Below are 27,205 nucleotides of genomic sequence, written 5' to 3' on the forward strand. Positions count from 1 at the left end.
GCATGAAAATTCCCTGCTATTTACTGAACAAAAGGCAAAAATGAAATACAATATTTTCACTCATCAACTTCTGTCAACAGAACCCTTACAAATGAACACCTACCACATTAAGCCATTTCCTGTCGTTTTATGGGTTTTCCACAGCAAGGAACTGTGCCGCTTTGTTGAAATATGTCTGTTTTCACATCTTCTGCAGTTTTAACCCTTTTTTTTTAAAAATACCAACTATCTAGACTTAAACATCAACAAAAAATCCCTCAGAAATAGAAACAAAATAATTCTTACCGAAGTGTTTTTCAGTGTTCCTGTCTTGCATCTGCAGATGACAGCTCATTATCTCTTATTCTGTCTACCCCAGGCCCCAGTCTTAGCTATGCTGATATAATCAGTTCATAATATCATCTGGCTATAAAATGATAAATTATGATTTTTTTTAAATTTTCCACTTACAGCAAAATTTTATGGACAAATACCTCCACAAAGTAGGCTTACTTTTTTTTTTTTCCCCAACATTTGTGAATATGCATCTGAAACAAATTTAGACCTCTGAAGATCTGCAGAAGGGCAGACTGAATATAAGGAAAAGGATGCTCTGGTCTTTTCCTCTTCCCAAGCATTTTCAAAACAACTAAAATTGCAAGTGACTTCAACTGGGCCTGTAGGATCTTGGTCCTTCAGAATAGCAAATGTGTGGTACTGAACCACCTTTCAATCTCCTATGTTTAATACAGGCCCTTGGGGCACGCTGAACTCTAAAATACCTATCCATATACACTGCAGAGGGTGTACCTGTCTGTGAATGAGTATAGAAAAATGATACCAAAATTACCTGTTGCACTGCATGTAGATTCTGGGCCTCCAGGCATGCCACTGTCTTTCTGCAGATGCTGTTCACAATCTCTTTCTTGAAGCATTTAGGAAGACGCCTAACATTGCTTGCCTCAAGGGCAAATGGGATTTGGAGAGCAGATGGTTATGCAGTGACCAATGAGACTGACCTACTGTTGGGGAAAGCTGCAACAGGACTTAGATAAACTGAAATAACATCACCATACTGCAGTCCAGGTGGCAAACTGATAAACTCCCAACAACTGTGGAGATGGGTTGACATTCCTCTGGGGAAAAAACCCACATGCATTTCTGGGGAATGTTGCAGGACATTTGATAGGTGCATAAAACCAATCCCACCACCTCAACCCCATAATTTCTGAAGCTTTTTTTAAAAAAATGCCACACATACACAGAAGTGCATAAAGCCTCATTCTTCAAGCTTGAAAGAATCATCATCTAGCTGACTGCGAGAGTGCTACTGGCCAAACCTAAAGCCAGGAGACCAAGATCATCAAGAATATTTGTGTGTCTGACTCCCAACATTTTTAGTGGGACCATAATTTCAGACTGCCTGCTTTGGCCATGAAGCAGATGGAGAGAAACATTCAGTACCTTGCTAAAGTGTTTATTATAGATTTCAAGCATGTGACACCCTCCTGAATCTTTCATGGGAAGGTAAGCTATTGATTACTTCCCTAAGTTCAGTTTCTTTCACATTACCTGAAAAGAAGGGATCATTCTTAGATGTAGAAGGAAAGGGCTATCAACCTTGTTAGGTGATCATTGTGCCAGCCTCCCCCCCCCCCAAAGCAATTAGGAAAGCAATCTTTTCTCCGTGTTACATAGAACATTCAGAATTAATTAAATATTCAAATTAATTTCTCTGATCTGAATCCAGTTACGACAGGTGTGAAGCTGCTAGTGGTAGCTAAAGCGGTAAGTAAAAAGCCTAGAGGGAGGTAGCCATTTTCTGTTATGAGAAATAGCAGCACCATTCTGGGAGAGATCAAAAATAATAATTCAGCTGTGGAGGCCTCCTGGATCATTTTGCAAGTCAATTACTCTGTAAGTGATTAGTTTGGAAAAAGTTATGTGAAAAAGGGAACAGGCCTCCCATTTTTAAATTATTTGTATGACTCTTGCAAGTTGTTTATTTTCTTTATAGCCTTAGGTGGAAAGAAATTAAGTGTGCTTGAAGTGGGAATTATCCACATTTTTCAGCAAAAACATAATCACACCCCACATTCACAGGGCTGAGGCTTTGAAGCCTGTGAAGCATTCACTTAGTAGGAAGCTTAGGCAAACCAAGCAGCTGCTGAAGAAAGAGAGTTTAAATACTTCTGGGTTTACTGCATCACGGAAAAAATGATCATTTATCTCATTAAGATGGAAAACTTTTCCTGGAGAACCCCTGCTGGGTTTGTAAGCTTGCCTGCTGTGCTGACTAGTAACTGAAAGAGCGGCGTTGTCCCTTTGCTTGGGGATAGATGTTGGCCTTTGTGGCAAGGTAAGGAAGGTAAATTGGCGACAAATTCAAGTTAGTTGGGTTTTTTTTTAACGTGAAGTCTCCCCTGACTTAAACAGATGGGGCACATAAAATAAATACATGCAACTGCAATTTATTTCACTTGCAGAAATCTCAGCTATAATAGCTACATGTGTGCAGGGAGGCTTGGCTTATAGCTATAGGGCCTGGGACTGAGAATCAAAAGAAAGAAAGAAATTTTAAAAAAAAGGAAATTGTTTCTTTCTTAAACTCTTGGTCTCTCCATGAGGGAAGTTCATTACAGGGGCACTCTCAAAAGCATCACAGCCAAAGATTAATAAATCATACTGATGCACTTGAGGTCCATTTCGATCATTACATGGAGATATTTCCTCCGCTGGGCTGTGCCTGTGTGCTTTCTGGCTGCAGAAGCAGACAAACGGGTATGTCTGCCTGGATGAAACTTTAAGCAACTGAGCCCAACACTGAGCTCAAGCCCAAGAGATCTGCCCCCAAGCCTGATGTCTCACCCTTCATGTATCAAAGCAGTGCAGGCAGCAGGCAACACTCCATGCTAACTACCTGCCCTCCTCCGTGCCTCAGCTCCTCAGTGAACCACTGACAGTTCTACTGTCTGTCTTACAAAATGAAGAATTAAATTGCACCTGCACACGTCAGCACACACACACTCTCACACACTGATTTAAAAATAAACTTTTTCGAGTACAGTTAGTCTGCAATGTTGTTGCCATACAAAATGGGATCACTTGGAAGCATTTCCACTTGCTGCTGGGACTGGCTGAAGACTCCAGTGGGGAAAATCTGCAAATAGTCAAAGTGAATCACTGCTGTGGCCCTCCACCTCTCAGCTATGGCAGAGCAGAGGCATTTTCCCTGTGAAAAGCAAAGGGTTAAGGGCTACATTCTCAGGAGTCCCTGTGCCCTGTACACATCCCAGTTTTTAAATCCCCAAGCCACAGATACGGATAGCTGGCCCAACACTGCTGGTGGACCAAAAATCAAATACTCAAATTCTACCAATATATGTAAGACAGCTGAAGGTACATTTTGGCTTTGGAAGGAGTTCAGTTGTAACATTTATGTTCATCACAAACCCCAATAAGATCTATGTCCTTGCATATCTGTAACGTACTTGCCAGCACAGTGACTAGTTTGTGTACCTGTCAATGAAAGCTCCATTTCAATCGGCTTTGCATGCCATCGCCTGTCACTGTCTGCCTTTCGCTCTAAAGTTTAATTCTTCATGGGAAGTGCCTCTTATCCTAGTTTAATTTTTCATGGGAAGTAAGTTTGAGGGCAGTGGTGTTCATATGATGGTCTTCTTATGGTGGTGATGGCAGAGAGAGTTATCTGGAAGGCATCCTAGTTTTGGCTGCATGCTCTTCATACAATTTTTTTATATAATAGTCATATATAGAGCTTGCTATATCTTTTTGGAGGCACTGCTATACTAGGGTGAAGTATGAAGGTGCTGATCTCCTCCTAAAGCATCCTCTATGAGCTCCAAGAGGGGATATTCAACATAGTCCTCAAACCATAAACATATATGTCTGAGTTTACTAAGATCCTGTAAAGCAGAGCAGAGCAAAGATACTTCTTTTGCCAAAATGCTTGGTTCTATCCTAGACAGAGTCAGCATTACTGGTTGTTGAAATAAGGGCTCTTCTTTGGTTTTGCTCTTACATTTTGCAAGATCTGTTGACCTACAAGGTCTCCAGTTCCTGGACGCTTCTATAATAACAAAGGCATCATGTGAACAAACATTAGCAGCAGTCTCAAGAGATTTAATCGAAGTCTTCTTGTCTGCAGAGGCTATATTACATTCAACCTTGGAAGTGACAAAATTTACTGATTTCAGATGTTGAAAAAAAGGCTTACCTTTTTGTAAGTTCCTAATAATCCACCCTTCTAATTTTTTTTCAGGCATTATTAATTCACTAACATTCCATTACAGGTATCATGTGATCACTCGCCTACTCTGGAAGGAGGGCTTTAATTTAATTATGATTGCAGGAATGTAATCTCAGAAGAAAATGAAAACAAGCACTTAGCAGATGTATGAAGTATTACATGTTATGCAAGCCTGCAACATAGAACCATAGAATAGTTAGGGTTGGAAAGGACCTTAAGATCATCTAGTTCCAACCCCCCTGCCATGGGCAGGGACACCTCACACTAAACCATCTCACCCAAGGCTTCATTTATTACACACCTCTTATTTCATTACAAACCCACCTTTGCTGTTTTGAAGGAAAGTGCACATCTTATGTTGGTCACTCAGTCTGAAAAACTACGTATTTCTCTGCTCTTCAGCCAGTTTTGGTGCAGTTATTTATTACAGTATTTTCAGACTAGCTACCTTCTCCATCTTCCACTTTTGCATCCAAGGATTTCCTTGCAAGAGGTGTAACATGTTTCAGCAGTGAAACAATAGCGTTCCTTTAGATTTGCCAGGGTAGTATTGAAAACACAAACTTGGCTTGACTTCATTGTGTTTTTACAGAGACCTTAATGAACTTTTAATTCTTTAGCTACTTGTTTAAAGGTGGTCCATGCAGCTATTTAGAAGGATTTTGAATGAAAATGTGAAATGCAACACTGAAGATCAAAGCAGAACTTCTCTAGGCATGTTACACACCTCCCTCTGGCATTACTCAGAGGACTTTACTCAACACTCAAGAGTATGTTTTGACAGGACACACATCTCTACGCTGTGCCTTACAGTAAGCAGTGCAAAGCTCCACTTTACAAGATCTTAAAAACCTGCTCCACTTCACAGCTTGACTTCCACCCCCACCCAAGTCACTCACACAGAGCAGTCTTGCTGTGAAGCTTAAGGCTACATGAGACCCAGTCCACTGTGCAAAAGTTATGCTGAGAGTCCAAGTAAACAATAATTCTAAATCATAGAATCACAGACTCATAGAATAGTTAGGGTTGGAAAGGACCTTAACACCATCTAGTTCCAACCCCCCTGCCATGGGCAGGGACACCTCACACTAGACCATATCACCCAAGGCCTCGTCCAACCTGGCCTTGAACACTGCCAGGGATGGAGCATTCACAGCGTCCTTGGGAAACCTATTCCAGTGCCTCACCACCCTCACAGTAAACAACTTCCTCCTTATATCCAATCTAAACTTCCCCTATTTAAGTTTTAACCCATCACCCCTTGTCCTATCACTACAGTCCCTAGCGAAAAGTTCCTCCCCAGCACCCTCATAGGCCCCCTTCAGATACTGGAAGGCTGCTAGGAGGTCTCCTCGCAGCCTTCTTTTCTCCAGGCTGAGCAGCCCCAACTTTCTCAGCCTATCTTCATACAGGAGGTGCTCCAGTCCCCTGATCATCATCGTGGCCCTTCTCTGGACTTTTTCCAACAGTTCTATGTCCTTTTTATGTTGAGGACACCAGAACTGCACACAATACTCCAGGTGAGGTCTCACAAGAACAGAGTAGAGGGGCAGGATCACCTCCTTGGACTTTTGATGCAGCCCAGGATGCAGTTGGCTTTCTGGGCTGCGAGCACACACTGAAGCTGGCTCATGTTCATTTTCTCATCAACCAACACCCCCAAGTCCTTCTCCGAAGGCTTGCTCTGAATCTCTTCTCTGCTCAGCCTGTAGCTGTTCTTCCATACTTACTCTATACACCTTAAAGCAGCCTTCCAATACCTAAAGGCACCTACAAGAAGTATGGAGGGACTTTTTTACAAGGACAGGTAGGGATCGGTCAAGGAGGAACGGCTTTAAGATGAAAGAGAAGCATGTTGCTCTTGCACACTGAGAAGATTCCTTCCCCGTCAGCTTCAAGCTGACAGAGGTTAGACAGGAAGAAACTGTTTACTGTGAGAGTGGTGAGGCCCTGGCACAGGTTGCCCAGAGGAGCTGTGGCTGCCCCATCCCTGGCAGTGTTAAAGGGCAGGTTAGACAGGACTTTGAGCAATCTGCTCTAGTGGAAGGTGTCCTTGCCATGGCAGGGGGGTTGGAACCAGACGATCTTTAAGGTCCCTTCCAACCCAAAACATTGTATGATTCTATGATCTTAACTGCTAGAAAGTATTATAAATGTAGAGCAAAATAAGAAGTCATAAATATCAGTATGAATCCACAAGTTGTATGAATTAAAAACGAGTAAGTCACCATAGCTTTATATAATACCCATGTATTTGGAGCCCATTTTATTTCTCCCAAGCCTTCACAACAGGTCTACTAGTACAAGTGAATCTTCTGCTTTATAACAAAGCAACCATATCAGGACTGTTGGTTGCTGATCTATCTTTCATAGTGAAAGAATGAATGCTAAATCCTTTTTAAAAAGATTTTTTTATTTAAAAGAATATTCATTAATATTCAGTAAGCTGCATCATACAGACTTATCTAATCTCATTACTGAGTTAAAGTGCCATCAGCCAAGCCAAACACACACTGAAAAGTGTATTCTCTTCAGTCTGGGTGAAGTCTTACGAACTTTGAATGCAGACAGTTCATTACATGCAAAGCCTTATAAAGACCATAACGAGACTGTCAAGTACATTTTTAATGCATGTCTGCATATCAAGAAATAGCAAGTTCAGCACACATGAAAATAAAAACACAGTTTACACAACCAAGAGTATATACTCACTGAATAACAGTGACATCACTAAAAAAAGCCTTTGTGCTTCACAACTAAACTGTATGCAGCTCAACAGTTTTGTTCACTGCACCATCAGGCTGCCAACAGCACTGAGGCCTGAACAATTCCAGTGTAAGGTAACAGTAGAACTCTTTATTCCATTCTTCATAATGATGGCTCAAAAAAAGACAACAACGTATTATTATTATTAGGACCTATTTTCAAAACCTGTTTGTAGAAGTGTTTCACCATCAGTACCCTGCATTGTCCAGCCCAGCTGCAAGCAGTGCAACATGACAAATATACCTATGTATTGCAGAAGTTTTGCTTATTTTTTATTTGTAAAACATGAGTTTCCAAGCAGATTAATCAGAAATTATATTCACACCCTAAAATGCTATTTCAGACATTTTTGAATGCTGTGTCTACTAAATATAGTCCTTTATTTCAAAACAGAGTTCCAGCATAAATCACTCCCTTGTTTAATACTTACTGAGCAAAGTAATCTGCATTCCCACACCATTTAAACAGAGAATTAGAGTGTTGCAAATACGCATTGCATAGTTATCTGCATTCTTTTTTGCAGATTCCCCTGACACTTATTTCAATAAGCCAACCATTACTTCACTGATATCCCACAACTTTCTCGCAATCAAGTCATCCATGGCTTTGGGCAGGAGCTCTTCCTCTTTGCAGTCCCCAAAGTATTTTCCTGACACACCTTCGACATCAGGAGAAGAGGCTAAATAAATAGTAGTCTGTGCTCCTTCCAGAGGTGTTTTGAAGAAAGCCCATGACACCAAGTTGAATAGGGGTTTAGCCAGCAAAGGAATATTCACATATCTGCCTAGATTTGTTCTGACAATTCCAGGATGAAGTGAATTAACAGTGACTCCTGTCCCTTCTAACCGACGGGCTAGCTCCCTTGCAAATAATATGTTAGCCAGTTTACTCCGACTGTAACAAAAGCTTTTATTGTAACTTATTTCACTGTTCAGGTCTTCAAAGTTGATCTCTCCATATTTGTAAAGCTTTGAGGATACTACAACAACCCTGCTTGGAGCAGAGTTTTTGAGGAGGCCCAGAAGAAGGTTGGTGAGCAAGAAGTGACCCAAGTGGTTTACACCAAATTGCATCTCAAACCCATCCTCTGTCTTCATGTACGGACACTGGAATATTCCTGCATTATTTATCAGAACATCCAGCCTTGGCTCTTCCTTTAGACAGGAAAGAAAAAAATTATTCCGTTTTAGAATTGTCATGCAAAACATACCACTATGCTTAATATTTATCATTGGCCACTGTCACAAATAATTTCATTCTTAGTTTTCTGAATTGTAACTTCCTGATATTCTCTTAGAGCACTTCTGAAAAAACACAAACCCTAAGATGAACTAGCATTAAAGAGAGCACTTGACCCCACCAGTATACAGGTACATGAGACTAGGTCTGTATCTAATTTCAATGCAGGCAAAGAAAACAATCACCTGCATCAACAGGAGCAGCTTTTTCTATAGAAATTCAATGATAATTTTATCTTTGTGATGGGTTTTGTTTTCCTCTAAAAAGTACGTGTTTATTGTGCTGCAAAAGCACACACATTAATTTATGGCAAACCTCGGCCATAGGCAAGGGTTCTAATGTGCAAAAGACACAGATGTGGAACAGAAAGCAGTAGCTCAAAGAACTAACCTCAGGACTGAAGAGAAACTATTACATTGCAGACCCATTATCTCACTGGGAGCATGTCATGAAGAACTTTGCAAAACAGTGTTTTAACGATTTTAAACACTGTCTTATTTTAAAATAATGTCATTGTGCTGCTTGGTGAGAACTATGGAGCAGAACTCATCATATAAAAGTAACATTAATATTTCATACAACTTGAGACTTAACAGGTCTAGTCAATAACTATGAGACTTGAAATATTTATGACATGCTCAGCACATGCTATTTGATGGATCAGTATTCTCGTTCAGGTTGGTAGAAAACAGACTCAAGGAGGTATGCTACACTCTACAGAATCAGGAAACATAACCAACAGAGAGGGTGGTGCAGACAGTTTAAAAATAATGTAACATGCACTTCATGCTCCAGCATCCAATCAAAAATTAAGAGCTCTCCAATTTACCCAAAACAGTAACTTCTTCTAGAAAAACCCCAACCAAACAAGCAACAAATAACCCAGATTAAAGTAAGCTGCCTAAAGAAGCTCCAAATTCAACACTTTCACCCACCTCTGGCAAAAGACTGTGAAAGTATCACAGGAAATTTATGCATGCACAAATCATAAGTGAATTTGCATTCCCTTTATAGAAAAAGCAGCATGAATTTTCTTTGCTGTTCATTCTTTAAACCCAATGCAGGCACTGGAAAGCATTTTATCTGATGATAAAAATAGAGAACCTCAAAATGAATTTTGTACCATTTGCCTTTTATTTGACTGCCATTAGCAGCAATACTACATAGAGTGTAAAATCAAAATCTGCACTTAGCATTCAGTTAACAATGCTGGCATCTGATCACACAAAACATCAAGTACTTCAACCTCAAGATTTACTTCTGTGGGACCTGAGGTTGCTTAGTGTTTCATATAATTGAGTCCCTGAGGCATGATCCAAAGACCATCACTCACTTCTCTCTACCCAAAGGGACATAATAGTTACCATCTCTAAATTGGGGCAGGACTGAAGAAGTACTGATTGTTGATCTGTTCATTGAAGTGACATTTCTTTCTTCTTTTGAGAAAAAAATTGCTTTAGAAACTTTCTGCAGCATCTGACTGAAGGGCTTATTTTCCAAGACTAACACTTCAAGAAGCAAGAGTTCCACATGTGCTATTTGCTGAGACTCCTATATTTCATAATCACAGAATGGTTTGGGTTTGAAGGGGCTTTCAGATTCTCCTGTTCCAAGCCCCCTGCCACTGGCAGGGATATGATCCACTAGACCAGATTGCTCAAAGCCCTGGCCAGCCTGGCCTTGAACACTGCCAGGGATGGGGCATCTACACCTTCTCTGGGCAATCTGTGCCAGGGCCTCACCACGCTCACAGTGAAAAATTTCTTTCTAGTGTCCAGTCTAAATCTCCCATTTGTCAGTTTAAAGCCATTATTACCCCTTGTCCTATGCCTACCTGCTGTTATAAAAAGGCTTATAAATAATCTAGAGTAATACGATCAATGTGAAGCAAGCAGTGGCTATGCCCAAGTGCAACAGAGTGCATAGAACACTGCTCTGATAGCCGTTATCCCTTGTAGCTCCTGAGCTCACTTCCATTTTCTCCATTTTTCCATAAAACCCTCCAACATCTCAAAGTCTTTTATTGTTTTTGCAGTGAGATAAACAAGTGCAAGATGTGATCAACTGCAGCTGTGCAAAGATTCCACAAATTAAGTGAGGTGGTGGGAGTGCACTGTTTCCCCATGACTATATTTAAGTATTCTTAATCTCAACACAAAACCCCACAAAACTCCCCAAAGAAACCAACCCAACAATCCCCCAAATAATCAGCTCCAAAAACAAGCTCCCAAAAGGTTAAAGATAAAATCCACGAACTTGGGAGGCACAGCTCTTCAAATTATTTCTTGAGCTCACACCCCTTGTAATTCAGACGCTTCTGGGATTATTCTGAAAAACTCAAGTTAAAATGCAGGTGTCAGCAGCACTCTGCAGGTACACGCTCTCTCTTCCTTCACCCACTTCTTGCTTAAAAGTCACTTGTACTGGCTTACCAACAAGGAGGTCCTAACAAATTCATGTCTGGTACTAAAAAAAAGGCAATTCTCAGAAGTTAGACAGGTTTCTTTTCTTGCATTTATGATGGGTGGGTTATATCCTTTTGTGTATGCATATTTTCCCAGAACACTGAAGGAAGGCTAGACTTTATTGCTGGATTTGAATGAATATGACCTCAAAGTGCACCACTAATGAAGTTGAAACTTTGACTTTTCCCAGATATCTAAAAGAAAAGTTATTTGAAAATCAATGCCCTGGGATGCCTGAGTGGATGCTGACAAGTACTTCAGCACTGCTCTGAGCAGCAGCAGATATACTAAGCCTCGCTTCCCATGACTTTGTGTCTCATGGCTTGAGTAGCTAGATAGGGTGAGATGAGAATCCCAAACAATACTTTTCATGGAAGTGAAATACTTCAATGGAAGTGGAGGAATACTGCCTCCAACAGTGCCTCCATCTGCTTACCGGTGTCTAATGCTGAACTCACCTAGTGGTGTTTCTGTCAGGTGAATCAACTGCATGCACCCGTTCTCCTCAAACTCAGGTTTTCAGGGACTCTGCAGAAACGTTTTATATTAAAAAAATGTACGTCTACTAAACTCTGCTAGCACCGGTGAAGAGATCAAAAAATGTGCATGGGGGGACAGAGTCTGAGGAGGTGGCAGAAGGAAGACTGGAGCTGTGAACAGTGCATTCATGAACTCATTTCTCTGGAGACAAAGCTGAGCTATAACACCAATCTAAAGCAAAAAAGGCAGGTTAAAGTAGTAGAGTAACTGAAGATCCTAGGGCTGAAGCACCTCTCTTGTGAAGACAGGCTGAGAGAATTGGGCTTGTTCAGCCTGGGTAAGACTCCAGAGGAGGCCTTAGAGCAGCCTTCCAGTACCTAAAGTGGGCGTACAAGAAAGCTGGAGAGGGACTTCTTACAAGCGCATGTAGGGATAGGACAAGGGGGAATGGCTTTAAACTGAAAAAGGAGAGATTTAGATGAGATATTAAGAAGAAATTATTTCTTGTGAGGGTGCTGAGGCACTGGCACAGGTTGCCCTGAGAAGCTGTGGCTGCCTCATCCCTGGCAGTGTACAAGGTCAGGTAGGGTGGGGCTTTGAGCAACCTGGTCTAGTGGAAGGTGAGTTGGAACTGGGTGATCTTTAAGGTCCCTTTCAAACCAAATCATTCTGTGATTCTACGAATTAAGAGAGAAGACAAATCATTTCTCGCACGCAGAAGTGCTTCCTTTTCAGAACAGGAAAGAGCCAGAATAGCTTTGACTATGATAGACCAAACTAGTACGAACTTTATGCTTCCAGGTACTAATCCACGGCCAATTTACTTATACCCTCCTTCAAAACGCTGCGGTGAACCCTTTAACACCCCATACACCGAACCGGACTGCCTGATCAGCAAAGAGCCTATTAGTACACAGCTCGGAGGACGCCGCCACGCTGCCAGCATCCAGCTCAAGCACCCCGGGGCCTCCTCGGCAGGCGAATGTCTCCACCGCACCCCCGCGTGCCCGCTCTCCTCGCGGGCCGGGCCCGCGCCCCGCCGCCGCCCGGCCGTACCTGGAGGACGCGGTGGCAGAAGGCGCGGACGGAGCGGAGCGAGGCCAGGTCCAGCTCGCGCACCACCAGCTCGCCGCTGCCGCCCTCATCCTCCGCCCGCTCGCCCACCTCGGCCCGGATCTCGCGGGCCGCCCGCTCGGCCCGGGCCCGGTCGCGGCAGCCCATGATGACGCGAGCCCGCATCCGCAGCAGCTCGGCCGCCGCCGCCCGGCCCAGACCGCTGTTGGCCCCCGTGATGATGACCGTCTTGCCCCGCATGGAGGCCCCACACACGACGGCGGCCTGAGTCGCGCCGCGCAGCCAACGCCAGGCGGCCAGCAAGATTCCTCCGCCCAGCGTCAGCCCCAGCGCCGCCGCAGCCATCCCGCCGGGCCGAGAGACGCTCCGCCCGAAGAGCCCCGCACCGGGCCCGCTGGGGGCGCCTTCGCATTGGCCAACGTGCCGCTGCGCATTGTGGGGGTTGTAGTTCTCCGCCGCTAGGCGGAGGGCTAGGTGAGCTCGTTCTGGTTAGCGAAAGTATATCAAATTATATGTGCTCCTTTTCCGGGTTAAGCAGAGGAGGTTCGCACACCTAACCAGCCTAAGGTCACTGTGGTTTTGGCAGAATAGGTAACATGTCATGATTCCGAGACTTTTGTTGTCCCTACATACTGGCTTTGTGAATCGTGACGGATGGCCATGGGAGGATGCATTATCAGTCTTTGAGTCTCATGGCAGACTAAATGGCTCTGCAATAGCCATTCTGTCTACCTTGGGTCTTCAGCCTGAGATAGAGAGGCTGTGGCCATAGATGTGATGGAGCCAAGGAGGCTCCCAGCATAGAAATGCAACATCTCTGCTGATATACTGCAACAGCAACCTGGGGCAGAATTTTGGCCCAAGGCTGTGGGCTAATCAGGGCTCTCCCACAGCTCATGAGCTCCTGCTAGGCAGTTTGGAAGAAGCCATTGTGTTCTCGAGGATTAGCATGTGCGTGGACTTTTCCATGCCAGATGGCCTTTGTGCCAATGGAATGCTCTGGGAAAGTTTAGGGTAGAAGTAGAATGAGTATGTCAGAATGATATGCTGAGACCTACCCTCGTGCTGCCTTCAAGACCAGATTACTTTCTTAGATATTTCAGCATGTTCTGAGGCTCTGAATCAAGTTCGGTTGTGTGTTTGAGAGTAGCAGAGGTGTTAGTACATGGCCAAGAATGTCTTGGTACCTGCATGTTGCAAGCGAAAATGATAAGGTCAGGGAGTGTTACGAGGTTGTTATGGTGGTATCTGCTCTGATAGCTACTCTAGACTCTAAAAGAAGAAAATGACCTCTACCCAGAGGAAATCAGGACAGCATACCAGTGAGGTGACAGTCAGACCTGCTGAACACATAGTTCTAGGACCAACCTTAGCTTAGAGGCAGCCTGTTTGAGGTAACCAAATTTAGTGGTCTTCAGGACCAAGAGGGTCTGTTCCATCCCAGTGTGGAAGAAGCAAGGCTGCTTGCAGAAAATACATGTATATCCACTCACTCATCTCACAAGCACACTCACATTCACTGGTCTCTTAAATATCAGCATGGACCCTAAATCCATCCAATATCTATACCCAGAGACATTGGCACCAGCTCTGTTGCTGTTTATTCTCAGATGCTGGTTTATCCTTTTGCCCAATTTGACACGTGGTGATGGTACACATATGCACATAATGTGGGTCCCTCAAATAGCTGGTTTAGTAGCTCATGCCTCAGATGGACCTCTCCACCTGTTGTCACTGAGACCCCTGGGCTCGTCAGATCTGCAAACTTAATTCTGAATCCTTAACCCAAAACCTGGTTTCAGCCATCAACTTCATGTCATGTCTCCAGATCCTTCTTTTACTAATCCTAGACCTTGATGAAATCACCAAGGCAACATGAAACCATCCAGGGAGTCAGGAGTGGCCACTGAGGGTTCATCATCAAAATCTCTTTCACCCTAGCCCTGAGAGAGATGCTAACAGAAATGTACAGAGACAATTAAAAGTAACAGCAATGTAAGTTAAAAAAAGGTGTTTGACAAAAAAAATCCATCCAAAAACAAACCCCTCCCCCCAGAAAACAAACAGCACTAATAGAGTTCAGAGCACATTTAGGAATAAGACAGGAACAATGAGGATAGAATATGAATTAGGAGAAGTTCAGGATCAGGACTAGGTACCAGCATGCAGGTAAGTAGAGTTCCAGGAGACAACTGCCTATGGGGGAGACCAGAAACAAGCTTGGCTGACAATAAGCATGTCTGTCTTGAGTCAAGACCTAGAACATTTGGGGAAATGTGTAGGAAACCCATCAATGTTTCATCACATTTCTGGTGGCTGATCTGGATGCAAACATTTGCAGTAGTAACCACCCATTAACTGTCATATATTGATGCTACCCACAGTCACACTGCTGCAGTCTGTTCTGAGGCTGACTTCAGTTCAGGTTACAGCTGAGGAAACATACCAGATTTTTTTCTGGACAAAACCTTACCATGTCTTCTCTGGCTGGCTATCATACTTCTCAGGCAGTTCAAGGGCTGTGTAGGTAGCTGTGTAGGTACCACATTTAAACACAGTGGATTCGCTGAGAGACCTGTCTTTGTATTCACTCACCACAGAAAAATCTTTCTCCATTCTTGGCTCTTCACCCCATTGTGAGACTCATGGCTACACAAAAGGGTATTTTAACGAGGACACACCATTGTGCCTGCATCTGATACAGGTGGCTTTTGGCATCCTTAACATGATATAAGATACATAATCAGTTTGAGATGTTCTCCTATATGGTCTGTCATAGTAAATCGTATCTCTGGGAGGTGTCAGAGACATGCCTATCTCTGCTGCCCAACGAACTTCCACTGCTTTCTCAGCCTATCTGTTGCACTCGAAATGGGTGTGTGCTGTTTAGTAATACTGCACACCCACACAGGTTACAGCATCTGGCAAAGGAGTCCAAGGGACAGTGGGTACCTGATTCCTGCATCCTTAGGACAGATCACAGTCCAGGAACACAGAAGGGTGCACGTTGGAACACGTGCAATGATTACCATTTCCAAATTTTCACCTGAAATAGTTTCCTCCAGAGGTTTGTTTCACTATGCTACCCTGGACACTCTAAGGTTGCATTGGAGGTGTGAAGTAACAGAGGAACATGGGTTTATTAAGACTTGGTAGATGGTGTGAGGTATCCAACAGACACAGAGAATATGTTCTCCTGCAATAAAAAAAAATAAAAAAAGTCAACCGTCAAGAGCTGATTTCCAACATTTTTGTCCATGGCAATTGGTAGAAGTAGGAGATATCATTACCTTTTGTCTTACTTGGACTCATCACTGTGATGTGGTGCACAAACCTGGAAGCTAAGGGAACAAGGACTGGCTTTGCCTGACAAAGTTCTATTTCCACACAGAATTCGATCTGTATTATCATTAATACTTTTCCAGATTTTGGCTGGGATGAGAGTTTCTTTTTCACAGGTCTGTCTTCCAGGGTTACAAACAAGCTGATAGGACAGACCAGAACTCGTCTCTATTCCCTATTGAAAAACATTATCAGTTGTTGTAACTGTGACTGGCTTAGGGTCATGAAGTTCCAGGACATAAACTCATGGTATCTTCATGACCATGAGAAGCAAGATGGTTTTTGTTGGGTTTTGTTGCTATTTGCTTGCTTGTTTTGTTTTGTGGACTGGAAAGGTACTAAGAGACAATTCTGGTCTATGTCTACAAAAATAGAAACCCCTTTTCCTCAGCTCTCACCCCATTTCAGAGAATTTTTTTGAAAATTATTTGGACCCACTAGCCAAGTTGTGTCTTGGAGCAGCGAAGAATGATTGTAATGGGCAGAGATTACTTGGCAACCCTGAGTCTCCCCAGACATCCAGATTAGCTTGGAAGGCACTTGCATGAATGAATGAGGCTCCACTTACCCAATGTGCTGCCAGCTGGATATGCAGAGAAGCAGCTGTCAAGCTTGGGACAGTTGCATTATAATTAAAATGCAGTGCATAATCTGAACAAACATCTGAGGGCACTTAACTAGTTTAGGAGAAGTGATTGCGGAAGAAGTGATTGCCCACCTTAACCTTCTGGATGTTAATTTCCATTTGAATTCTATCACAAGGAATGTAAATTCTACTATGTAATTTTAATATGTGAACTCTTTCTCTTCACACATGCCTTGGTGCTGTCAGGAGTAACACTGAAAAAGGTAGATCTCTAGTACTACTGGAGATGGAAGCTCCTCCTAGCCTGTAGATTTAATTTTTTTCTGTAGGAGGATTGGTTGATTGGAAATAAAGACAAACAGACCAGATGATTCAGTTTCCAATTTATTCACTGATTTACATGCTTACCTAGTCACTCAACTTCTGGAGTCCCATGGGGACCAAGGATTCCATCAGCCTTTTTCAGTATTGAGCCTGAATTGCTATGTTTAATGAGAGTCAAATGCCAGCAGTCTGTACACAGTGTATATCCTTTGTTTTCCTGCACCCAACCTCTGTAGCTCTGACAACACACGGATGAAGAATGGCTGATCCATGTTCTGCTTCAGTAAGGCAGGACTGGTGTTCCTGAAATCTGCAGCCATGCTTTTGTGGTGAAGGTACACACACAATTTATATTCCACAGCTAAGGAATATTTTTTTATTCCTTGCTGATTCTGAGCTCTCACATAAAAACATCTGCTAATAACATTTTTTATCATCTCCATTTGGCAAAGTAATTCTATCCCATCCTGGCAGATAATGACCAGGCCTCAGTTATTCATGTCTTCCTTACGTCCTTGCTGGGCTGGGAAATGTGATACATTTTGGGCACAAAGCCTCTAGCACTTATTCAATTCAAAGTACACCAGAAATCTGCAGCGCATCCCATCAACACCATGTGCTGGTGTGAACATGTACAAACCTTTCTAATGGTCTCTATTCAAGTTCCATGTAGGATCATGGCTTTTGCCTTTGTTTTCAAAGAACTTTGTGGCTTGGATACAGAACATTTAAAGGATTACCTAAGTTTCTGGGGAGGAAACCATCATTAATGCAATGAAGCTTTCTGTAATAACAGGACATTTCATCCGGACAGAAGAGGCCAAACTTTCTCAGAGGTTAACGTGAGATTCTGAAGTGAATTCCTCCAGGAACCACAGATCATCACAAGCCTTCACTATCTTCTACTCCCACTGCAAAGCACATTCTTTTGGTTTTGTCTCTTCTGGTATAAATACAAAGCAACAATAAAAATAAAACAGGACACTTGTTCCATCCACTTGGGAGAGAAAGAGAACAAACACCACCTGACAGATGTTAGTTGCGTCATTTGGATATCACATAGCTACATGGATGACACTGTGATACAGGAACTTAGCATAAAAGAGGTAGCATAGGCCAGTGGTGTAAATTTCAATTCATGTTGCAACAGGCACCTGTCCCCTGGAAACCCATTCGAGAGTGTCAAAGTGAGTTCATGCACATCATAGAACAGTTGTAAATCCTAAGTGAATCTAGTTACAAAACAAGTAGTTCCATCAACACCATGATTTCAGGGTAGATTCTCTGCTGTTACAAAGGTATGCTTGAAAGCTTCAGCCTTGGACCCAGCCAAGATACTCACAGCATCTCAGACTTCCACCCAACTCTGTGAAATCTACTGGGACAGTCTTTGAGACGCCTAGCTCACTCTCAAATTTGGCTGAAAGTGGTCACTTCTGGTTCTAAGTATCTGGAGGGGTTAAGGGACTGATTACAGTCTGAGACACTGATTACACAAACTGCATAGAAAATTGAGCTAAAACCTCTAGACAGAAAAATGACAATGTTCTGTAATTGTAAAGCCAGATTTATTAGAATATGAAAACAATACAGAAAAATAAAGGGTTCCTGTAAACACAAGATAAAAGAAGCTAAGGTTGCACTGGAAGCTGAAACCTTGTGATAACAGATCTACCAGACATATACTTAAGCAAATCAGAGGTATTCATATGTAAACTGTGCTTTTAGTAACTTCGGAAATAACCATACAGGACTAGGATCGCAGCATGTTTTTTTTTATAAATAACCTGCCAGCAGTTTTTTAGATAAAATATAACGGTTTTCTCTGTCTCTCAAAATATGTCTCAAGCTATAAAAACAATAGAAATCTTTTCCTAACATCAAAACCACAGTCTTAGACCCAAACAAGTAAAAAGTCTAAATGGCTTAAGAATGCTATTAAAATAACTCTATTAAAAATGTACCTACATTAAAAATATTTCCTCTAAAGGCTGTTCTAGCCAGAAGTTAAATCTTTAAACAGTGCTTACAATATACAAATGTAGAGCTTTTCAGACATAACTATTGCTATACTAGAGGCTGGCTGACTTAAGAATCTTATTGTTAATTGTGCCACCCAGTCATGCAGCTTTGTGGTATTTCTGAGCAACGCCATAGGGAACATGAGCAGCGATGGTGCCCAATTTCTGTGCTCCTTCGATGTGAAACATCTGGTCATCAAAGAAAATGTGAGGGCGGATTTTCACAAGGATCGGGCCTTTAGGAGCTCCTGCTAGGAAAAGTGCCTCGTCAATCTCCAGACCCCAGCTACGAAGAGTCTTCAGTACTCTGGCTCCAGAGCTCGCTGCACTTCTGGCTGTGACCAGGAAGGTCCTTATGGGACAATTTAATCGTTCGTTTTTGGCATAGAACTTCTTCTGGAGTTTCCCTAGGTCTTCCAGAAAACCTTTCAAAGGTCCCTAAGTAGGAAATACCAGAAGTATATTTAGTATTTGTCCACAGCTCCCTAAATCATTCTTTTGCTTTCTTCCACGTTGTCACTGACATACAGGGCTCCTTTCCTAATGATGCGCTACTCAGCAAATTCTCTACATGGAAAAAAGTTAAAACCATAATCCTACATTATATGATCAGTAGGAAACTGATTCTCAGTAAGGCTTACACGATCATCTACAATTCAAAGTCTTTAACTGTAACAAAATGTTCTTTAAAAACACCTAACTCTTTTTACTATGAACCATGAGCTGCACTTTTTCCTGTGCAAAACCCAGCGAAAGACCTTATTACACAGACATCACTAAACTCTTTCCAGATTAATGACAATATTAGAATTATATGATGATTAATAGGTAAGTGATAGTTTGCATCAAATTGCAATATACTGCACTGTGCAAGACTTTAATAAATCAACCTTTTATTCTGAATTTATACCATTTTTAACAATAGCAGAATTGGTTTGGGTTTTTGGTTGTTTGTTTTTTTTTCAGTTTATGTTTAAATATTTGTAGTTTTTTAGGCAAATGGCATAGTTCTGCTTGGGAATAAGCACAGATACTACCCTGTTTCAGTAACTGTATATCCCCATGCTTAACATTACCTACACAATCCAATGAGAAAAATAATCAAGGAAATCAGTAATAGGCTTTCCTTTTCCTAATAATACAATTAAAATTCAACTCTAAGTCACTGTCTTATATATGCAGTTTGCTCAGTGAAGTGGGAGACCTGGTAAAAAGACTGCAGTGGTGGGGTCTTTTATGTCAAACATGCATTTTAAAGATTATCCTTGAAAAAAGAACTAAATAGGGCAATCAGTTTCCAGAAAGAAGAATACACACTGAGGAATATGGAGAAATACAGCAGCAATGAATATTAACAGATGTTTTGAAAACTCGCATATTCAGGAATTACTAACCTGTGCAAGGGGCTTATTTTCATTCAGCTGTTCATGTTCAAAAAATCTATCTAATCCTTGCTCTTTGACAATTTGTTCTGATTCATCAGAAAAGAGAACTGCATCCCCATCAAACGCCACCCTCAACTGTGTATCCGAGTAAGCAACATCTCTGTTGGCAGTGAACATCGTAGCTGATGCAATGCCTGAAAACATGTGAGAGAACCTCAGAGAGCATGTCTTAAAAAGTCATTCATTAAACTGTCAGCAGTTTGGTTCCAATAACTTATTTGTGGTGACCTTTATAAATGGTGAGCAGAAACAAGCACTAAAGCTAATGAGTAATGGCTGTTCTGTAACACAAATGCATGGAAACTATCCCATTGGAGATATTTTTAGACATGCTTCCTTCCAATTCCATATTAGAATATACAGGAACAGTCCCCAAGGTGTGCTGCAAATGAGACATTCCAAGGAGACCACCGAATCAAACTATTTGCTATTTTTTAACTTCTTACAAAACACGTAAGTTGTTTTTTGTAAGAGATAACCCCATTCAAAGTTGAATAGAGGTAAGTAGGTATGTATGGGAGTTAATTTCCTGTAGTATATCAGAAGACAGAAAGGTATGACAAAGGTAGAGGGTGATTAAGTTCGCAGAATCATAGAACAGTTTGGGTTTGAAGGGACCTTCGATGGCCGTCTAGTCTAATTCCACTGCAATGGCCAGAGGCATCTTCCAACTAGATCAGGTTGCCCAGAATCAACCGTAAGTTGTCATTATCAGCATGCTGAAGGGTCAGAGAGGAACAGTACAGAGAAATAACCTGATTTTATTTGATTAGGCAAAAATAAGTTATAAAATTGTATGATACAAAGTTGTGACTTTCTGCATTTGATGAAGCAGGACTAATTTCTGTGAAAGACACACAATATATTCATTTTTTAAACAAGCACAACAGAGAGATGAGATAGGAAAAGAAACTCAATTCAAACCTGCTTCTATAGCTTCTTGTACTTTTTCAGAGTCTGCTGAGAGGTACAAGTTTGTAAGGTATGCAGTCAGGTAACCAACAGGACTTTTTCCTCCGGTCATACAGAAACGTTCAATTGTTAAACCTAAAGTAAGAACACCACAACAAGATGTAACTATGCCTTCACACTACAAACCTGTAAAAGGAATCTGTGAAAAGGTACACTAGCCTACAACTGACAGTAAACTTGAGAAAAAAATGCTCACTGTCATTTCAGCAAGTTAGGCTAAAACTGACTACAATGTTTGATCAGCCCTTCCTTCTTGAGGATTTAAAAAAATACCTCTTAAGACAGCCAAATAACTGCTGTGAATGTGTATGTTTGGTATTTGGTGGATTAAATACCAAACAACGAAAAGCTTAAGGACTTCTCAGAAATGAAGATTCACACCTGACAGGTTAAATCTAGAGCTTTGGACCAAATTCCTGTTCAATATTATCTTATGCTGACACCCCAAAATAAGTATCATCCTGTGAGCAATGGGTGCCAGTATCAAACAAGCTTCTTTCACGAAGGTCAGAACCAGAAAAATGAAAGTAATCCATTTTATTATGTAACAGCAGGCAGTTCAACAAGATAGTATTTATTTTACTTACCATAGTGATTGATGCTGTTTATGAGTCTCACTCCCACCTGGGCATGGTTATTAGTCATCAGGACAATATCAAACCGTTCTTCATCATCAGGGTACAGCTCAAGAAGTCGGGCATTGACATGCTCCAGCGCCTGCAGGTTGAAAATGTGGAAGTCAACAGACAAGTGGAATGTGCCTTGCTTCTAATCACTGTCATTTTAGTGATAGGACAGTCTTGAAGGAGAATGTGAAGTACTTGAAAATTGCGTTTGATTAACTTGTTTTATTCCTTTTTGCTCTGTTGCTCTCAACAGCCATTTGACTGGGTTCACATGAAAGGAAGCAAGTAAGTTTCTTTGTTGAGCTATAGAATTTAACTTTATCATGGAAATCTCTTTTCTGGGGCACACCATAACCATCCAGAATAAATTAATGCATTGCTGAACATTATGACAATCAGTCAATTTTTTTTCTTGTCCACTTAAAACTTGGGCTTCCTTGTTCACCTGAAAATTGTTCTTGTGAAATCATGAGAAAGTGTAAAGGTATTTGTGCAACCACTTGTTCTGCATGCACAAATGTGAATTTGGGCCACATATTTACACAAGATTTACTGCCACACTTCAGGAGGTCAGCTTTCAAAGACTGTCCTTAAGTAATGAGTACAGAAACATATCCTGTCAATCATGATTACCTTGGTGATTTCTAACTGCAGTACTGAATAAGGAAGATTTTGATTTGAGATCTCTTTAAAGATGATGGGCCAACATGTCATAACCACAGTCTAGCATTCTTACTTCCTTGATCTTGCATCTGCTCATCTCTGTATTCATCTGTTCTCTCTTCTTATTTAGAAACTTACGCCTTTGGAGTAAGACTTGCTTTTTGCTCTAGGCTTATACCTCTGCTTTGGGATCTTGGGCCTTGAATGGAATTCTTAGGGATTATGGCAATAAAGTCAACATCATCAAATGGGTTAATTTTCATTAAGGTACTTTAAAAGTCAAGCCAGTCGTTAAGGATTAAAGACACAGATTTGATAATTCTCAGAATCTCACTATAAAAAGCATGGCTATGTTATGGGGGACTGTGCTGAGGAAAACTCTGAACTGGTGTAAGGCCTAGGAAATATCTCAGTATGTGATCATAACCCATTCCTACCGCTAACACTCTACTACACTGTCAATTTCTTAAAGTATCAGAGAACAGGGGGAATAGAGATAGGGATGCCATTTTTCGCCCAGTGCATGTACACTTTGCTGCCCAAGGAGGTCCTGGCCTGTGATGAAAATTCTTAAGTGTTACAAGCACGAGATAAAATACTTTTAAGTCAGTATCACTAAGATTTTAATAAAGGAATCAAACAAAAAATATATTACTTTTTTGCCCTTGTCTTCAACTAGAAAGTGTCACCCAACAAACCCACAGTTCTCTAGCCTACTGATTCTTGTGACTAAGCAATTTATGAATCTTTTCAAAAATATAAAGAATCCAAATACAAACAGCATACCGGAAACGAACAGAAGGCAAGGGGCATTTAGCTAGGCATAGCTAACAGCTCTGATTTTCAAAGTGTGATGGGTTAAACAGTCAAATCTTGCTTATACTCAAAGTGAATTCGACATTGATATCTAAAAAATTGCTTGGAAACAGTCTGTGCTAGCAGAGCTGCTATGTCTAGCTGCTACAGATAGGAAAAGATGCAGTAAATTCACTTGTCAGTCTAGCCTCATTGGTGTACAAAGTGAAATACTTCATCATCACAGTTTTATGTTAAAACCACATTTGCAATGCTTGTGCTATTAATGCTTTTAACAGTTACCTGTTATATTTACAATAGCACAGGTATTGATATAAGTAATATTTTTCACTATTACAAAAAAGTGATCAATGTGGAAAACGCTTTAAATTCCTGAGACTAAACCTGAAGTAATGAAAATATACTTTTAAAACCTTAATCTCTAGGCTTTCTTTGGCCATTTTTCTTATAAAGTCATAGAATGGCTTGGGTTGGAAGGGACCTTAAAGATCATTTAGTTCCACCCCTTCTGCCATGGGCAAAGACACCTTTCACTAGACCAGGTTGCTCCAAGCCTCGCCCAACCTGCCCTTTAACACTGCCAGGGATGGGGCAGCCACAGCTTCTCTGGGCAACCTGTTCCATTGACTCGCCATGCTCACAGTAAACGACTTCTTCCTAATAATATCTAATCTAAATCTCTTTTTCATCATAAAGCCATTCTCCCTTGCTCTATCCCTACATGCCCTTGTAAAAAGTCCCTCTCCAGCTTTCTTGAAGGCCACTTTTACATTTACCTTGTGCACTGAAGGCCAAATATGCCATTCCACCTCTGCTTAAACCCTGTCTCCCAGCTAGGGGGTCTATTTCTTTTGCTGCTCCTCAAGAACAATTTCCAATGAAACTAAGGAAAAAATAATAAAGAATAACGTAATTTGGATAATACAGAATCATAGAATCGTAAAATGAATGTCATAGCCATACTAGCCCTATTATAAGTGAGACATAAAAATGGAATGAGGAACCAAGATAATCTGTTTTCCTGATTTTGTTTCTTGTGCACCGTGCCCAGCAGAACACGCAGGCTGCCCCGTACCGACCCCAGCAGTGCATCGGGGAACGCCGCGGGGCACAACCGCGATGCTGAGGGTGAAACTCTGGTCCCGGCGACACAAGCAGTTACGTGACCGCCGGCAGGCGTTCGGCATTAGAGCCGGCGGGAGGGAAGGGACCGGAGGGGAACGCAGAGTGGGGCAGCCGCAAGGCCGTGTCCCCGAGGGGAGACGCGGAGATGCTGCCGGGCGCTGCGGCAGAAGCGCGATCCCTGCCACAGCAAAGCGTCCCCAGAACGTCTCCTCGGGGCACGATTATCTCCGCCCAAAGAGGCTTCGGGCTCCTCCTCTTCCCGAAATTTGGCTTCGGAGGACCCTTCGCTCCCCGCCGCACTCCGCCGCCCGGTCCGGGTACCTTGACGAAGTAGAAAGCCGGTCCGGGTTTGAGGGTGACGTTCTCGTTGTCCTGCTGGTACTCCACGTACTTCTCCACCCCTTGCTCTTCGTAGATCCGCCGCTCCTCCACCATGTCGAAGAGCGCTCGGGAGGAGACAGCTACCGTGATGGCATGCTGGGGCTTGGGCTGCGGAGCGAGAGTGGGTTAGCGTCGGGCCGTAGCCCCCGAACTTCTAACCCCCGCCCTTCCGCACTCACCGGCCGGGGTCTCTTGGACACCAGGTTGTCGTAGAAAGCCTTCGCCGCCGCCCAGTCCTGCTCGGCCTCCTGCAGCCCGTCCCCCGCAGCTTCGTTGGGTCGGACCCCCTCCGGGCCGGAGCCGCTCATGGTGCCTGGCTCGGCGAGGGACTCGGTCGCGCTTCCGACCGGCGGACGGGAAGCGGGCGCGGCCGCAGTCAGCGACCGGGAAGCGGTGGCAAGGACCGGCGGCCGCGCGACTGCCCGCCCCGCCCCACCCCACCCTGCTCGGGCAGCGGGAAGTCCCCCTGGCACTGCCTTTCCCTTTCTCTCTGCCGCGCCCTGGGCCGCCTGGCCCGGCCCGGCCCTCCCCTGGCACGCGGAGGCCCTGCGGGGTAGCGGGGCCGCGGCCTCCCCACTGTCACACGCGAAGGGTCAGCGGGGCCGCACCATCTCCCCTCATCGGGCGGTTCGTGGGGGCCGGAGCCGCCGCCCTTCCTCGTGGGGCACCTTCCCCTCCCCAGCCCACGCTGTGACACCGACTGCTCCTCTCCACGCTGCTTGGAGCAGTGCAGCGCACAGCTACCTAATGATAGGCAACCACCTCCAGCGATCATTTTGTCTACACCATTAGAGATTTATTATTTCGCTGCAGCGGCTTAGTTGATTTAACTATGACATATTTCCAGGAGAGTTCTTGCATAATATAGTCATGATTTTAGCAATCAAAATGGGCTGTATGCCAGTGACCTGTGGTCTTCTGTTCCACAGGAGCACTGAAAGTACCTAGAAGAAACATTAATTTGAGTACTGGGGTCCGGGGTGTATGCAGCACACACAGTGAAGTGTTCTGGTGTGTGGTTTTCGTGGTCCTAAAATAGATTCCCCCCCCGCGAGCTGCGGGCAGCATCTAATCTGTACCCTTCTAAAATGCTCCCAGCTGCCTCTGCAGATGTGCTTATCTGAACCACAGCAAAGGTCCCCAAACTGATGAGCTTCAGGAGGGAATGCAAAGTGGGGAAGGAAGTGTGTTTTCTCCTGAGTTAGTATGGGGTCTGGCACAGCGAATGTACAGTGTTGGCTGTTGCTGGCAGCAAGTGACTCAGTGGTTATCTGTAAATTGGAGCACGAGTCCAAAGGACTCTTCAACATTTTGAAGGGATACTCTAAACATTGCTTCTGAGCCTTGTCACTGCATAATATTCATCAGATTTTCTGGTCTTTCCGCCTCAACCCATTCTCCAAAAAGGAGCATAATTATTTTTGCTACTTTTGCTTGTTTTGTTCTGCATTGTTTTTTTTTTTTGTTTTGTGTTGTTGTTGTGTCGTGTCCCCCTCCCCCCAGTGAAAGCTTTATGTAATTACACCATCTGTCATTCCCCAGTGATGTTCAGTTGCAAACAAATTTGACAGAAGGATAAAGATCTCAAAGAGATTTAAATTCTTAAAACGTTTAATGCAAATCAACAGCAACATGCAATTTGTTGCCCTACTTTATCTGTTTGCTTTTCTGCTATGTAGCAGCAAACCAATGGCTGATCTGCCGTTTCCAAATATGCTACATTGTTGCCCTGCTAATCAAGGAGGGATCTGGAAGCAGGGAAGTGATGGAAACTGGGAGGTTGGAGTAAATTGGAAATGCGTGTTGACCATACTGGGGAATGGGAACTGGAAATATAAGGCAAAAGGAGAGGTACTGAGAGTAGCGTATTGGGAAGATAGATGTGAAAAGACAAGGTAGGATCATTGTAGGTGTCTGTTGTCATGGAAAGATGTAAAAGGCATAACAAATCTAACAAACCTGATTTTAGTAGCTCTGCTACTCATAGGCGTGCTTCTTTTCCTTGGGTGTGATCCTGAATAGTCCACTGGAGTATCTCTACTCAGCTGTAGCTTATCAGATGGTACTGACAACACCTGCTCCCTTTCCCACATTCAGGTCAGCCACATCTCCACTTTCCAACCCTCTTCCTGTGCAGCTGCAAGCCTGTCAGCCGGGCTGAGCACCCAGGCTGAGCCTGGAAAAAGGGTTCAAACCACAGAACAGCAGCTCCTGGTCCCATAACCACCGTGGTCCTGCTCAGAAACTTCAGCATCAGTCTAAGAAGGTGATCTCTAAGAAGAGGCTACTACTGGTTAAATGCTGCAGGTCAATCCCTTGCCCATGGAGAAGAGGGGTAAAAAACCCAGGAAGAATTGGTGAACCAGTTCTCTGGTGGCTACAAAACTGAACTGTCATCTCTGTGTGAACTTGCGGCTGTACATTTCCCAGAGCCGTGTGTAGGTTGAATGCTTGTTGTGCTGTGTTCCCTACCACCCTGCATCTACTCGGGAGCAAAATCGAAGGTCCTTAAGCATGTTCTTTATTTTTATTCCCCCCTCCCTGTCTGCCCAAGAAAAGACACATCACTCAAGTGACGAAGACTTCTTTTAACCTTTGCAAGACACCTGAAAACTCAAAAGATGGTAACTT

At 42.9% G+C, this 27,205-nt stretch overlaps 2 protein-coding genes across 2 annotated transcripts; both read right to left on the reverse strand.

Moving 5' to 3' along the window:
* Positions 1-6,644: 6,644 nt before the first annotated feature.
* Positions 6,645-12,633, reverse strand: RDH14 (retinol dehydrogenase 14). Its single transcript, XM_061351194.1, has 2 exons — positions 12,256-12,633; positions 6,645-8,169 (listed from the first exon to the last, which is right to left on the reverse strand). Exons 1-2 carry the CDS (start codon positions 12,616-12,618, stop codon positions 7,552-7,554), a joined length of 981 nt encoding a protein of 326 aa, XP_061207178.1. The 5' UTR covers positions 12,619-12,633; the 3' UTR covers positions 6,645-7,551.
* A 5,438-nt stretch (positions 12,634-18,071) lies between these two features.
* NT5C1B (5'-nucleotidase, cytosolic IB) lies at positions 18,072-24,980 on the reverse strand. Its single transcript, XM_061351193.1, has 6 exons — positions 24,754-24,980; positions 24,515-24,682; positions 21,551-21,680; positions 20,916-21,038; positions 19,941-20,125; positions 18,072-18,984 (listed from the first exon to the last, which is right to left on the reverse strand). Exons 1-6 carry the CDS (start codon positions 24,880-24,882, stop codon positions 18,646-18,648), a joined length of 1,074 nt encoding a protein of 357 aa, XP_061207177.1. The 5' UTR covers positions 24,883-24,980; the 3' UTR covers positions 18,072-18,645.
* Positions 24,981-27,205: the final 2,225 nt, after the last annotated feature.

Source organism: Neopsephotus bourkii, unplaced genomic scaffold, assembly GCF_033783945.1.
Source record: "Neopsephotus bourkii isolate Nb327-2 ecotype Australia unplaced genomic scaffold, CSIRO-AGI_Nbou_v1 NB_565, whole genome shotgun sequence".
Classification (NCBI taxonomy): Eukaryota; Metazoa; Chordata; class Aves; order Psittaciformes; family Psittacidae; genus Neopsephotus; species Neopsephotus bourkii.

Coding starts and splice junctions, on each gene's coding strand:
- RDH14 (XM_061351194.1), bottom strand. CDS start 12,618: ATGGCTGCGGCGGCGCTGGGGCTGACGCTGGGCGGAGGAATCTTGCTG. Junction 8,170..12,255: donor TCTGCCACCGCGTCCTCCAG/GTACGGCCGGGC, acceptor TCCTGTCTAAAG/GAAGAGCCAAGGCTGGATGT.
- NT5C1B (XM_061351193.1), bottom strand. CDS start 24,882: ATGAGCGGCTCCGGCCCGGAGGGGGTCCGACCCAACGAAGCTGCGGGG. Junction 21,681..24,514: donor CGGCTTTCTACTTCGTCAAG/GTACCCGGACCG, acceptor TTCAACCTGCAG/GCGCTGGAGCATGTCAATGC. Junction 21,039..21,550: donor AAACAGCATCAATCACTATG/GTAAGTAAAATA, acceptor TTCTTACTTTAG/GTTTAACAATTGAACGTTTC.